General features: G+C 41.4%; 1 protein-coding gene and 1 pseudogene across 1 annotated transcript; both read left to right on the forward strand.

Moving 5' to 3' along the window:
- On the forward strand, positions 1-2227 carry LOC104420916 (flotillin-like protein 4). The gene is made up of 2 exons (XM_010032689.3): positions 1-976; positions 1557-2227. Exons 1-2 carry the CDS (start codon positions 50-52, stop codon positions 2082-2084), a joined length of 1455 nt encoding a protein of 484 aa, XP_010030991.2. The 5' UTR covers positions 1-49; the 3' UTR covers positions 2085-2227.
- An 8178-nt stretch (positions 2228-10405) lies between these two features.
- LOC104423307 lies at positions 10406-12180 on the forward strand (annotated as a pseudogene).
- The last annotated feature ends 2579 nt before the right edge of the window (positions 12181-14759 follow it).

Below are 14759 nucleotides of genomic sequence, written 5' to 3' on the forward strand. Positions count from 1 at the left end.
TACGCACAAGCCCCCTTCTTAGTTCGTTTCCGAGACAGCGAGAAAAACCATGTACTGGGTTGCAAGCGCCTCCGAGTACCTGGTCATCACCGGGGTCGGCATCGCCGACATCAAGATAGCGAAGAAGGGATGGGTCCTTCCCGGTCAGTCCTGCGCCGTCTTCGACGTGTCGCCGGTCAATTACACGTTCGAGGTGCAGGCCATGAGCGCCGAGAAGCTGCCCTTCATCCTCCCAGCCGTGTTCACCATCGGTCCCAAGGTCGACGATGATGAGAGCCTCCACAAATATGCCAAACTCATCTCCCCCCACGACAAGCTCTCCAACCACGTGAAGGAGCTCGTCCAGGGGATCATCGAGGGGGAGACGCGTGTGCTGGCGGCCTCAATGACCATGGAAGAGATCTTCCGAGGCACCAAGGAGTTCAAGGGGGAGGTGTTTGAGAAGGTCCAGCTCGAGCTCAATCAGTTCGGCCTGCTGATCTATAACGCGAACGTGAAGCAGCTGGTGGATGTCCCGGGGCACGAGTACTTCTCTTACTTGGGCCAGAAGACGCAGATGGAGGCGGCGAACCAGGCCAAGATCGACGTGTCTGAGGCCAGGATGAAGGGCGAGATTGGGTCCAAGAGTAGGGAAGGGCAGACCTTGCAAAACGCGGCAAAGATTGACGCAGAGACGAAGATCATCGCTACGCAGAGGCAAGGGGAGGGGAAGAAGGAGGAGATCAGGGTGAGGACGCAGGTGAAGGTCTACGAGAATGAAAGGGAGGCCGAGGTCGCGGAGGCCAACTCCGAGCTGGCGAAGAAGAAGGCGGGTTGGACCAAGGAGGCCGAGGTGGCGCAGGTGGAGGCCGCCAAGTCGGTGGCGCTGAGGGAGGCCGAGCTTCAGAGGGAGGTCGAGAGGATGAACGCCCTGACACGGACCGAGAAGCTCAAGGCCGAGTTCCTGAGTAAGGCCAGCGTAGAGTACGAAACCAAGGTAAACCCCGCATCTCTCGGCGCCCTGCAAGTCAAGGGAACAAGGTTCCTAAACTGTCTTATAATCCGCATAGTCTATCGATAATGTCAGGATTCTCTTCAATAGAATTTCGCTTTCAATGCAATTGCATACCCTAGTCATCGTCAAGAAAGAGTTATAGGTACGACCGGATGGAACATAGGAAACTGTCATGCCTCATTCGGTTTACATCGGAAGATGCGCTTGATGTTTATGAATGACATTGCAATGTCCGTCATGATCAAGGACTGATACGCCTTAAGTCTATAGGCTAGTTTTTCGACATGTATAGGTACAATAGGTTAATTTAAAGGTACATAAAAGCGAAAGTTGAGGGCATATAGCCCGACATGTCAATTTGAAAGGTTAGTGACCTTTTAGAGTCTCAAAATAATTGGTTATATGCTGGAATGTTGCTTGACAAGAATGTTGATGTTACGTTTGGTGTCTAAAGAAGAGTCAACCATAGTCTGTCAAGAAAATAGTTGCTTGAGTGAACGGAAATTTCGGTTATGATTGAACTCTCTCAAGTGACGCTTCCTTTTTGGAACCTGAATCTAAGGTACAAGAAGCAAACTGGGAGCTGTACAGCAAGCAGAAAGCCGCGGAAGCAGTCCTGTACGAGAAGGAGAAGGAGGCGGAGGCCCAGAAGGCGATCGCCGAGGCCAGCTTCTACTCGAGGCAGCAGCTCGCCGACGCGGAGTTCTACGCCAAGAAGAGAGAGGCCGAGGCGCTCGTGGCATTGGCCCAAGCCCAGGGCACCTATCTGCGGACCCTGCTGGAGGCTTTGGGGGGCAACTACGCCGCCCTCAGGGATTACATGATGATCAACAACGGCGTGTTCCAACAGGTGGCGAAGGCGAACGCGGATGCCATCAAGGGGCTGCAGCCGAAGATCAGCATTTGGACCAGCGGCGGAGAAGGGGGCGACGGAAGCAGGAGCGGGACTGGCAACGCGATGAAGGACGTCGCCGGGGTTTACCGGATGCTGCCTCCGCTGTTCAAGACGGTGGAGGAGCAAACGGGGATGCTTCCGCCGGCGTGGATGGGCAGCTTGACCGACTCGTCCAGTCAGACTAATCCAAAATAAGTGGGAGCCGATCGAAGGCCAAGAGGTTGTGCTGCTTCGGCGCCATGTGACTCGAATATTTATTTGAGTTTTTGAGATTGTGTTAATTAGGTAGGTCTTTTGGTTTTGTGAAGTAGGAGAACATTTTGATGGAATATTTTCTATTTGCGCACTATACTATCCTGTTCAAAGTTTGAAAAGCTTTCACGAATTTAATTTTCGACGGACATATTCTGTGGAAAATTAAGAGATACAGTTGAAGCTTTCCTAGGAAAATTGTCTACCTTTCATCATGACGAAGATGGCGGAGCATCGCATTACCGATGTTGGTGTCGCATACCCACAGTAAGCCAGCTTCAGTCGTGATCATGCCTAGCGTTCCACACCTAATTGTCCAAAACCTCCATCCAATACTGAATGAGTGAGTAGGTGTAATTGGAAATCGGAAAACATTAAGAGAGTATTTGAGTGATTATAATTTCTATTATATCGCTTGTCTCTATAATGATATTTTGTGCTGCTCTATCGCGGACATATGTGCCGGTATTTGGACCGATCTACGTTTCATTTCCTTCATTCCATCTATTATCTGACTTGCTTGTCGTCCCAAATTTTCGTAATACTTATCATGTAGTAAAGATTGAAAAATCCTACAGAAAATCCTTTAATTCGTCAAGGACCAATAATCTATCTGGAAAAAAAAAACGGAAATTGGGGGGGACCTACTGAGACCCAAACAAAAATACGAATGGAGTGTAAAAAACAAATTTGCTCTCGTGGCCGAGCCGGGCCTCAAGGCCCTGGCCAAGGTCCGCTCCCGTCCACTGACCGGGCCTAAAAAGTTTAGCCCAGTTCGCTCATTTTGTGGGCGGGCCTGGGCAGGCCCGTGACTTGCCTCCCGCCCGCCCGCTGATCATGTGTATTTTGGACGCACCGAAGTTAGGCCTTTGACGGTTCATTCGTTAGTGTCGTGTCGTCATTTGGCCTCGAATAATAAGGCAATGAACTGGATTTTTAACACAATGTCGTGTAATGACTGTTGTCCCTCCATTGTGCATATGGAGAGCAAAATTAGAGGGATAAGTTTATTAGAAATTCTAAATCTTGTCACGAAATTATAATTGAGTTTTAAAATTTTCAATAAGTATAATTAAGTCCTAAAACTTGTTTAATTATTTTGATCAAGTCCTTCTGTTGATTGCACATTTTAACTTTTAGGAATCAATTGAATTTTCATGATAAATTTTAGAATTTGATTGTACTTTTTAAAACACAAATTTGGTCCATTACTTTCAACCAAATTTGTACTGTACGAATGCTTTCTAGTCCCAATCACGATTCTTTAGCAAAACGATGAAGCTGCTATGGTTATTCGATATCTGCTGTTTATTGACAATTGCCAACGTGGTAATTTTTATTTTTTATTTTTATCAATTTTTTATTTTTTCTCCCTTTTCTTTCTTCAATCACCATTTCTTCCTCCTTGGCACCATGTGTGTAATACATTCCTTTAGTGGCCAAGGGTGGGGAAAAGTATCAAAAATGTCATAAACTTATGATATTAGTATTAATTTAGTTATAAACCTTTCAAGTAAACCAATTTAGTTCTAAACCTTTTTATATTTGTGTCCAGGCAAATTTGTCGACCATGGTCATCGGCTGGTTGACGATTGCTAAAGTGGTAATTTTTAATTTTTTTATTAATTTTTTTCTTTCTCCCTTTATTTTCTTCAAGCTCTTGATTCATTTAGTTGTCGAAAAGGGTTGCGGCGAGGGCCACCAAGCCCTTGCCTAGTGGCAAGGGCGAGCTGCTAGAGGCTTATTGGCCATTGTCGGAGAAGAATGCGAAGAGGAAAAAGAAAAGGAAGAAGAAAAAAAAAAAAAAAAAAAAAACAGAAGAAAAGGAAAAAATGGCCATGTTAGCATTCATCAGCCGATCGACATTCACGTTAGAGTTGATAGGCCAAATTTGGTCAGATGGATTAAATTGGTATTAATGTAAAAATATTGATCCAATTGAAATATTTATAACTAAATTGGTACCGATACCATAAGTTTATGACTTTTTTTGATACTTTTCTCCATTTTGTGTATTTCTTAATATAAAATAACTTCTCTCCTACCACGCCACCACTTAAAAGGGTGGTGCAAATCTTCTTGCCAAATGCCCCCGTCCTTATTTATTTGCCCAGTCTTTTTGGGAGATGCCGATAGTCTCCCTAATGTATAGATGGACTAGGTTGATATGAGTTTTGGTTGAAGCTTTCGGGAACAAACTTATATATATATATATATAGCTAGATTTACGATCCTATTTTTGAGGTTGAATAAGGTATATCTCAGAATGCATCTTCATCACCAAGAAAGTTGCTCGTTGCGTGATATGATCACTCGAAATGTCTGGTGACCTCTACTCCCCTGATTAAGATCTAGATTTGAGAGTTTTTCTTCACTAAATCCATCCAGGCTTCTCCTATGCCTAGCCGTCCACCACCTCCTCCTCATCCGATCCCAACCCTTCTTCCTTCTTTGACTACATCGATGAGGTTGATTAGAGTAGGCGTTGATCGCCAATGATGACCGAGCTCAATGACCATGTCATCCGCGAGCTCTTCGCTACGCTCACCACCAGATCACCACGTCGCAATCCCTACGAAGCCGACCTGTTCCACGGGTTCACAGTGAAAGACTCACGTGGTTTGTTTTGCAGCCTCCGTGTATCTCTCATGTATCATTTGAGAAATGAATAAAAATTCAGACCGAAAAAGATCTTCCGAGATGCTCAATTTTCCTTCATCAGCGACGTCTAAAACATAATTAACATTGCGAATCAGAACTCGAGCTCCCAAAACAGAACTCACCAAATGCACATTAAGAGGGAACATATGGGGGCGACGACTCTTATTATGAATTTTTTAATAAAAAAAAGATTTCTTCCTAGTTTAAATTAGATAGAATCTTAATCTAGCTCCATAAAATTTGTCTTAGGATAAAAAACAATTCGCCTCTATAATCGCTGAGTTTAGTGCAATTCAAAGACCATATCCAAAAGCCATCACGCGGTTGGACGAAAGTTTAGAAGAATCGCACAAGCAGCCTCGGACAAGAACATGGGAAGAATTTTGGGATATTTTGTTGGCTGAATACCAAAGACCATATATCCAAAAGCCATCACTGACAAGAACATGGGAAGAATTTTGGGATATTTTGTTGGCTGAAATACCACGACGAAAGTTTAGAAGAATCGCAAAAACCTCATACGATATATATGTGACAAATTTATTTTAAATTAATCTTTCGATAACAAAAAAAACCCCAAACTAGTATGTCTCGACAAATTTACCCTCTATAAGTCTTCGTTAAAGCTTATAATCATATTGCTTAGTTAGTTGATATTTGGTAGTTGATGAATGCATTAATTTGAGGTTTTACCATACATTTGTTACGAATGTATTAGTTTGAGGCTTTTTGTTGCTGAAAAATTAGTCTGGGCGTTCCCATTTGAATTCGAGGATCCAAGAAATTTGATTTGCGAATACAAACCTAAGATTTCTGTTCTTTCTATTTTGTTCTTTTGTTGGGCGCTTTTGGGGAGAATCAAGTGACGAGATTGCACACTTATCTTTGTTAAATAGCTTCTCTCTAGACTCGTAGAATTCCATTCTCATTTTTTTTTTTGATTTTTTTCTGTGTCTCTATGTATAAGTGTTGCTGCTGATACTTTTTGTTTTGAAAATTTTCTTTTTATTTGATGGGAATTTGCAGGTCGCTCATGATTTATTCAATTTTTTAAGCGGTGGTTGTGAAATTTCTCATTTGGTTGGTGATAGTTTCTTAAATTTCTCATTAATCAATACTTTTTCAATGGACTTAAGCAAGTTCTTAAATGCTACATTTGACGGTCGGGATAAAATTTAAGATAGTATAAAATTTATCCTATCATGCATTTGGTACCTACTCAAGATATAATAAAGTCAAATATAAATGGGATATAACTTGTATAAAATTATCTTATATGAGAGGTGGGATAAAAGTGGATAAGATTTAGTTTTTCTCAAATAACAAATTCCCTAAATAAAAAAAAATTATATTTCAATATAAATAATATTTCATTTCTAATTTAAGAAATTCAAAATAACACAAAAAATAAATTTTTTAATTTAATCTTATTTTTATTTATATATTCGAATTTAATTGTATCTTATAATATAAATTCTATATATAAATATGTATTTATTACATATTTTAGGTGTTTGAGTATTTTAGGTATATTAGTACAAATATATATATATATATATATATATATATAATTAATAAGATATAAATATATATGATTTTGTTATTGCAATCATTAAACAATAGATAAGATATAACAAAATTTCCCAAATTTTATATCTCATCTTATCCAGTCTTATCTTGATTAGAAATTGAGATGACTAAACATATCCAAAAGGCTTTATCCCAGTTCAATTTCAACCTTGAGACTTTCAAGATGTAAAGCAACTGGAGTGTATTCCCTCTTCCCAAGGAAGAGAAAGATACATAAGGGAATTAGGAGGAGCGGGGCGTGTGGGCGCTAACACATTAAAAAGAATGTAGCCTAATAGTCCTCCTTATTGGAGAATAGGTGCAGACAATCCCTATTGGTTGGAAACAACCCCTGTCTTGGTGAGGTTACCCTGTGATCAAATCCTATGATCCAAGGCAAGCCGAGAAATTTGATTTGCGAAGGCAAACCTAAGATTTTTATTCTTTTGTTGGGCACTTTTTGGGAGAAGCAATTGACAAGATTGCAGATTTCTATTTGTTGAATGGCTTCCTCTAGACTCCTAGAGCTCCATTCTCAATTTTTTGGAATTTTTTTGTCTCTATGTTTAAGTGCTGCTACAGATAATTTTTGTTTTAAAATTTTCTTTTTGTCTGATGGGAATTTGCAGTTCTTCATGTGGTTGCTCATGATATATTCAATTTTAAGCAATAGTTGTGAAATTTCTCATTTGGTCGGTGAAAGTTTCTTAAATTTCTCATTAATCAATTTTTTTGCAATGAAGTCGCAATGTGGACTCCGTTTTTGCTTTTCTTCCCATGATGGCGCACTCCCAAGTTGAACCGGACGTTGCTCTTGCTCCTCCGAGGATGTGATTGAATCCCTTATTCGCACACGAAAACGCGTCCGGGGTTTTAATTTGTTTTATTCATTTAATTCTCCTAATTTTTTCTTTTATCAACCTTTTCTTTCTTAAAATTTTTTCCCTTCTTTTTTCTTTTAAAAAATTTAAAGTTCTTTTCTGATGTGGCACTTGGTGGGCGCCACATCACCATCATGTGTTTTAATAAAATAACAAAAAAAGCCATATCTGCATTTTTCATTAGTCAAATTATATAGAATTAACTGAGGAACTTGATTACACCAATTTAAAGAATTTCATTATTTAATGATTATTTTTAAATTTTTATAACTTAATTATACTTTTGCCACAAATTTTTAAAACTTCTGGTACAATTACCCCTTTATTTTGTTCCTTCTTTGCGGGGAGAGTTTCTAAATGTATTTTGTCCAAAAAATAATCAACTAAACATGTTAAGCAGTTTTCTTGAAAATTAGGGGTGGGGAGGCCGTGTGAGCTCCTCATTCCCTTTAAAGACCAAGGTTTGGTTTAATACTCTAATAATTTAACATCTGTGTTTAATAAGAAGGGAATATATATTGACGTGGGCATCGTTTATCTGATCCTTCCAACGGAATTTCCTTATTATTTTCGACAATTTTAAAAAAAAACTGACTAATTCTTTTTGAGAATTATCAAATTTTGAGGATGTATTGCGCTAACATAACGGGTTAGTTAGCTAAAATTTGTAATGGTGCTATTTCGACCACAAACTTTAGTTTGTAAGAGGTGGGCAATAGAAAGTGTATCTCTATCTTTCTAGTTTATGTAAAGAAACAAATTAGAAGTCACAATATTAAGAAATTTTAGTGCACTTTTAAATGCATGATGTATATTTCTCAATCAAATAATAATAATATGTAGTACGGAAAATTTTCAAATAAGGGTCCGAAGTGTTCTCATTTTTTCAAATAAGAGTCTAAAATGATCCTTATTTCAAATAAAGATCTGAAGTTACAATGTTAGTCTCTTTTTTTTGGTCGTCAAACATCAGCGCTTTGATTACTCATTCAGTCTTGGGAATAAAACACCCATTACATCAGTGCATAAAAGATCAAATAAAGCGGGGGGGATTTGATATCCAGTTCGGGGGTAAGGAGTTGTTCCGGCAAGCCTTGGCTATCCAATTTGCGGGCCGATTTGAGCTACGATGGCAGTGGGCCAGGGAAAGGCCCGGAAGTTGGGCGAGTTTGGCTTGGGCCCGGCTCACAATCAGTTGCAGTTCCCAGTTGAGTTTAGTCGAAGACTTCAACGCGTGCACCGGAGTTAAACAGTCAGAATGTACTTGAGGAGAGAGAAAGTGTCGGCTTGCGATGTACTTTAGGGCTTCGTCCATTGCAATCGCCTCCGCTTGAGGAGCCGAGGCCGCAGGAACCTACTTCGCGAAGCCATCCACCACGATGCCGCGGTGATCTCGACAGACACAGGCGATGGCTACTCTGTGTCGAGGAGGGTTGCTTCCATATCTTTCATCCGTGGATGTTGTTTCGTTGCCGGATCGGTTTCAAAGGAGGCGTCTTCTCTGTTGCGAGGGGGATTTGTTCCATTAGTGGGAGAGATGTTGATTGCCAGATCTGGATCAAAGGAGGCGTCTACGTTGATTCGAATCTTGCCTGGAGGAGGTGGATGCCATATTTCAGATAAGTGTTCTGTTTCCTTCTCTCTTTTGGGTGGTCTGTTCATGGCCCTATAACTCGCTGAGATCGCCTCTGCTCTGGCGATTGTTGAGTGCGGCCTCGGGTTTTGATGGCTGAAAATGAACTGATTTCTCTCCTTCCAAACGCTCCAAAGCAACACCGCAATGTTGTTAAATTTGCCCGAAGTAATTGGGTTCTGTTTGATTCTGCAGATCCATTCTTCGAACCGGGTGAGGCCAAACCTGGAGATTCGAAGATTCAGGGGAGATGAATTCCATACCTTGGCAGTCCATGGACATAGAAGAAGTGTATGCTTGGGCATTTCACAATGTCAGTCTTAAAGGACCTAACCTCACGGGCTAATCAATGGCATTTTCATCATTTAATTTTTTGAACTTGTTTTCCTTTTTTTTCCCTTTTTTCTTGTATTAGATGAAAAATAAATTAAAAAAAAGGAAGAGGAATGGAAAACGGCAAGCGCTTTGCAGGTCCCTATCATTACTGCCCCCACCATCGCCAGGAAGGGCTGGCCATGGTGGGATATAGTCGATCAACGGTCGGCAAGGGTCGCCGGCCCTCCCCTAGATTTGGTTGAGGGTTGCCACGAGTGAGGGTCAATCGGTGAGATTAGATCTTTATTTGAAACTGTTATGACTACTTCAGGTTTTTATTTAAAACTGTTATAACCACTTTATGCCCTTATTTAATAAAATGAGAGCACTTAAGGGTTTATTTGGAATTTTTCCTAATTAGTATGATAAAATCTATTTTCCTTTTTTTATATAAAGAAACATATTTAATTGATAACATTTAAATAATGAGAGATTTATGAATGATTCAACTGTAACTTTTAAAATAGTGCATATTATTCTCCGGCCAAGAATCGATCAAAGTGGATATTCCTCCAAATTTGGGGGAAAAAGAATTAATAACTCAAAAAGTTAAGTGCAACTTTTGACCTTGGCTTATGCTACCTAAGATTGATCTTGTAATATTTTTTAGGTCCTTGAATATCTTCATCCGTGAGAATCGATTCAACGGGGCTAATTTCACTTAGATTTGTTTCTTCTAAATAAAATAGGGAAATAGATCATATCATACTATATGATGTTTTTATTTGATCGAGCAATATCTATTGCGTGTTTAAAAGTTGCGCTAAAATTTCTTATGAATTTTGCATTAATTCGGTTTTTTACATAAAATAGAAAGATGGATTCGCTTCCGGTTGCCTACCTCTTACAAACTGAAATTAATGGAAAATATAGCACCGCCAAAATTCTATCTGACTGTACCGTTTTGCGAGCGCAAATCCATCCTCGAAATTTGGAAAATTCCCTAAAAGGAACGGATCAGATTTTTTCGGAATTGCCAAAGATAACAAGGAAAATTCCATTTCAAGGATGAGGAAGACGATGTGAAGGTCAATCGATATTCCTTTCCTACTGATCAGCAAAGCCTACGAATGAATAACCTACAACCACTTCACACAGCCCATGAGTAAGCCTTTCAGCTTGTTTTTGAGGAGTGAGAAGAGAACATGTACCGAGTAGCGAACGCTTCGAAATTCTTGGTCATCACTGGCTTTGGCATCTCCGACATAAAGATAGTGAAGAAGGGATGGGTCCTCCCTGGACAGTCCTGCGCTGTCTTCGATGTGACGCCGGTGAACTACACCTTCGAGCTCCAAGCCATGAGCGTCGAGAAGCTCCCTTTCGTCCTCCCCGTGGTATTCACCATCGGGCCCCGTGTCAATGACGAGGCAAGCCTCGTGAAGTACGCGAAGCTCTTGTCCCCCCACGACAAGCTGTCCCACCACGCCAAAGAGCTCGTCCAAAGGATCATTGAAGGAGAGACTCGAGTCCTCGCAGCCTCGATGACCATGGAAGAGATCTTCCGGGGCACCAAGGAGTTCAAGCAAGAGGTGTTCGGGAAAGTCCAGCTCGAGCTCAACCAATTTGGCCTGCTGATCTATAAGCGAACGTTAAGCAACTGGTGGATCTCCCAGGGCATGAGTACTTCTCTTACTTGGGCCAATAGACGCAGGTGGAGGCGGCGAACCAAGCAAAGGTTGACGTGTCGGAGGCTAGGATGAAGGGTGAGATTGGGGCCAAGCTTAGCAAAGCGCAAACTTTGCAAAACGCGGCAAAGATTGATGCAAAGACAAAGATAATTGCGACACAGAGACAGGGGGAGGGGAAGAAAGAGGAGATCAAGGTGAGAACACAAGTGATGGTCTATGAGAACGAAAGAGAGGCCGAGGTCGTAGAGGCTAACGCAGAGTTGGCAAAGAAGAAGGCAGGTTGGACTAAGGAGGCCGAGGTGGCGCAGGTGGAGGGCGCTAAATCAGTGGCGCTGAGAGAGGCCCAGCTGCAGTGGGAGGTCGAGAGGATGAACGGCCTGACGCTGACGAAAAAGCTCAAGGCCGAGTTTTGAGCCAGGCCACTGTAGATTACGAAACCAAGGTAAACCCGGCATCTCTTTTGGCATAGTCTATTGATAATGTTAGGATTCTCTCTAATGGGATTTCGCTTTCAATGCGAATGCATCCCCTAGTCATCGGCAAGAAAGAATAGTAAAGTAGGACCAGAGAGAACAAAGGAAACTGTCATGCTTTATTTGGTTTACATTAGAAGACGCTTCGCTTGATGTTTGTAAAAAACATTACATCATTCGTCCTAATCAAGGACCAATACCCCTATGTTTATATTCGAGCTGTTCCACATGTATAGGCGAGATGGAGCAAGAGTACCATAGGTTAAGTTAAAGGTATGTAAAATTAAGCAAACTATGTTTATATTCGGGCATGTAGCCTGACATAGCAATTTAAAAGGCTGGTGACCTTCTAGAATCTCAAAATAATTGGTACTATGCTAGAATGTTGCTTCACACGTACGAGAATGTTGATATTACATTTGGTGTCTCAAGAGGAGTCAGCCATAGTCTGTCAAGTAGATGGTTGGTTGAGGGGATGGAGACTGTGGTTATGATTGAACTCTCTCAAAGGACACTTGCATTTTTAAATCTAAATCTAAGGTACAAGAAACAAACTGGGAGCTCTATAGGAAGCAGAAAGACATGGAGGCAGTCCTGTACGAGAAGGAGAAGGAGGCGTAGGCCCAGAAGGCAATTACTGTGGCTGGCTTGTTCGCGAGGCAGCAACTTGCCGATGTAGAGTTCTATGCCAAGAAGAGAGAGACCGAGGCACTCGTGGCATTGGCCCAAGCCCAGGGCACTTATCTGCGAACGCTGCTCGAAGCACTGGGGGGCGACTACGCCACCCTCGGGGATTACATGATGGTTTTATTAAAGTGATGGGCCTAAGTTGGCCCGTTCGCCCATGTTGGGCCTAAAAGCCTGGCCCACAAGATTAAGGCCCATGGATGAAGGGATATGATGAAGGGACATGTTTCTTTTTTGGAGGGAACGTATATAAGAGGAGATAAAGAGGGAGGAATGCACCCTTTGTCATTATGTACGTTCCTCCTTCCTCTCTCCCTCCAAAAGAAAAACAGTGAGAAAAAGGCGACCCCATCTTCCCCTCAAGACCAATTGACGTCATCGGATCGAACATGATCGGTTTTTCTTCCTCATATTGGCGTCGGTGTTTAATCTGTGGTTAACAAGGTACGTTCAATTCTGTGATGCGCCTTAGGATCGATGATGCATGTGTTTTTCCCGGGCTTGTCTTCCGCATTCGTTTTAGGGGTTCGATTTAGTGTCGAATCCGATTTTTGGGAATCCGACAATCCCAACATTGGTATTAGAGACTTAGTTCATGTTTTCCCGACCCCTTTCATGTTTATGAATGATTTTTAATTGAATTTTCGCGAAATTAATCGGCCAACACCGATCGGGGCAAAAAATCCCGACATCCGAGCACTGTTCATCCATTTTTTCGAGTTTTTGTAATTTGAAATCGATTTCTTATGGCGTTGGATGGAAGGTCTCGTCAAGACGATCGCGACAAGTGGTGAAACGCCGCCAAAGGCCGCCGGACACGCCCCCACGCCCAATCGGAACAAACCGGTGCACGCGCCGATTCGCAGGGGAAGGCGCGTGCGAGGCACGCGCCAGCTGACGTCATGGTGACATCAGCTGCACGCGTGCCACACGTGCCAGATGGTCCATTCGACCGTCCCCGATCGTCCGTCCATCCGGTCCGACCCAATCGTGACCGTTGACCATTGACGCCCGCGACTATTGAACGTTGACTTTGACCGTTGACCAAAAAAAAAAGAGGAAAAGAATGTGTTTCTTTTTCCAATTAAGTCTATGTGGGTTATATGTGATCCCTTATTTGTTCTGCATTTGTTGCAGGAACAATGCATTCCCTTAGGTTGCGCACACCTGTTTGCGCAATTACCGATGAACAAAAGGAAATGCTTTCTAAATTGATAGCTGAGCTGAACTGATAGTAGCTTGCATAGAGCTTTAGCTACCTCCGAAATTCTACTTTAACACTTGATAAGGCTACATCCTTCTGCATTTTGCTCCTCCATGTTACCAAGTTTCCTCCCACAAATGTGAAATAGCCTAACGTAGACCTCCTATAAGAGACACTACTTGCCCAATCCGCATTCATAAATCCCTCTACCTCTAGGTGAGGTTCTTCACAAAAGAACAACCTTTTCCTAGAGCTAACTTCAAGAAGAGTTGAATCCGAACCACAACGTTCATTTTCATGGAAAGTAAGTATTTAACTTACGTAACATTACCCCTTTTTTTAGTGGAGGGAAAAAAAAAAGAAGATAGTTGTCCTTTCCTCGGATAGTAAGGCTGCGTTTGTTTTTACTTCTTTTTTCTGTTTTTAAACACTTTTTTTGTTTTTTTGTTCCTGGGAACAAAAAAAGAACAGAAATGCGTTTGGGTGCGTTTTTGTTCCAAAATTGTTTTTTTGTTTAAACACATCTGAATGTAAAACAAGAAACAAAAAAAAAGTTGTTTCTTGTTTCAAACAAAATTTAGAAACACTTTTTTTTTTTTCTTCTTTTTTCTTCTCTCTTTTTCTCCTTCTTTTCTTCTTCTTTTTTCTTTCTTTTTTCTTTGGCCGGTCGCCGGCCTCGCCCAGCCACGGCGAGGCTCGCCGACCCCCGGCGAGGCCGAGCCTCACCGTAGTTGGGCGAGGCCAACCTTGCGCTGGGTTGGGCGAGCTCGATCTCGCCCAAATCCGGTGAGGCCGAGCTCGCCCAGTGGCCGGCGAGCCTCGCCGTGGCTGGGCAAGGCCGCCGGCCCTCGTCGGCCGGTCGCCGGCCATGGCCGAGGCCGCGACCGGCCAAAAGAAGAAAAAAGAAAAAGGAAAAAGAAAAAATAAAAAAGAAAAATAAGAAAGAAAATATAAAAATAAAATAAAAATATTAAAAAATAAAAGAAATAAAAAAATTATACAAATTTACCAAACGTGTTTCTGTTTATTTTTTATTCCCGGAATAAGCTTACCAAACGCGTTTTTTTGTTCAAAAATTATTCCCCGGAACAGAAATAATTTTTTCTATTTTTGTTCCTGGAACAATTTTTAAACAGAAATGTTACCAAACGCGCCCTAATTCAATGAGCGGGTAGGTGGGTATTTGGGTTGTGTATAGAAATTTAATAGTTTGATTATTCTTTACCATTTTATGGAAAGTAGCTTGGAGAGGATTAAAAAGTGGATCGGATGAATTTATTTTTGAACCAAAAGTATAGATATATATCTATTAATTAGTTTCCTTTGTTTTTTTCTCCCTTAATGATGATCCTTCCAAGTAAGGATGATAGGTTTCATGGTAGGTAGGTTCTAGACTTGACCCTTGAAATTTACCATATTAAAATAGATTTCCAATTTTTGAATTCCGAATCCAACCTAATTTTTCCGCTTCGATTCTAGGATGTACTTGAGAATCTATTTTTATTTT

The sequence above is a fragment of the Eucalyptus grandis genome, chromosome 10 (assembly GCF_016545825.1).
Source record: "Eucalyptus grandis isolate ANBG69807.140 chromosome 10, ASM1654582v1, whole genome shotgun sequence".
NCBI classification, from domain to species: Eukaryota; Viridiplantae; Streptophyta; class Magnoliopsida; order Myrtales; family Myrtaceae; genus Eucalyptus; species Eucalyptus grandis.

What these genes read in the sequence shown, in the direction of transcription:
- LOC104420916 (XM_010032689.3), top strand. Translation starts at nt 50, where the DNA reads ATGTACTGGGTTGCAAGCGCCTCCGAGTACCTGGTCATCACCGGGGTC. An exon ending in GCGTAGAGTACGAAACCAAG is followed by an intron (nt 977 to 1,556) that starts GTAAACCCCGCA and finishes CCTGAATCTAAG; the next exon opens with GTACAAGAAGCAAACTGGGA.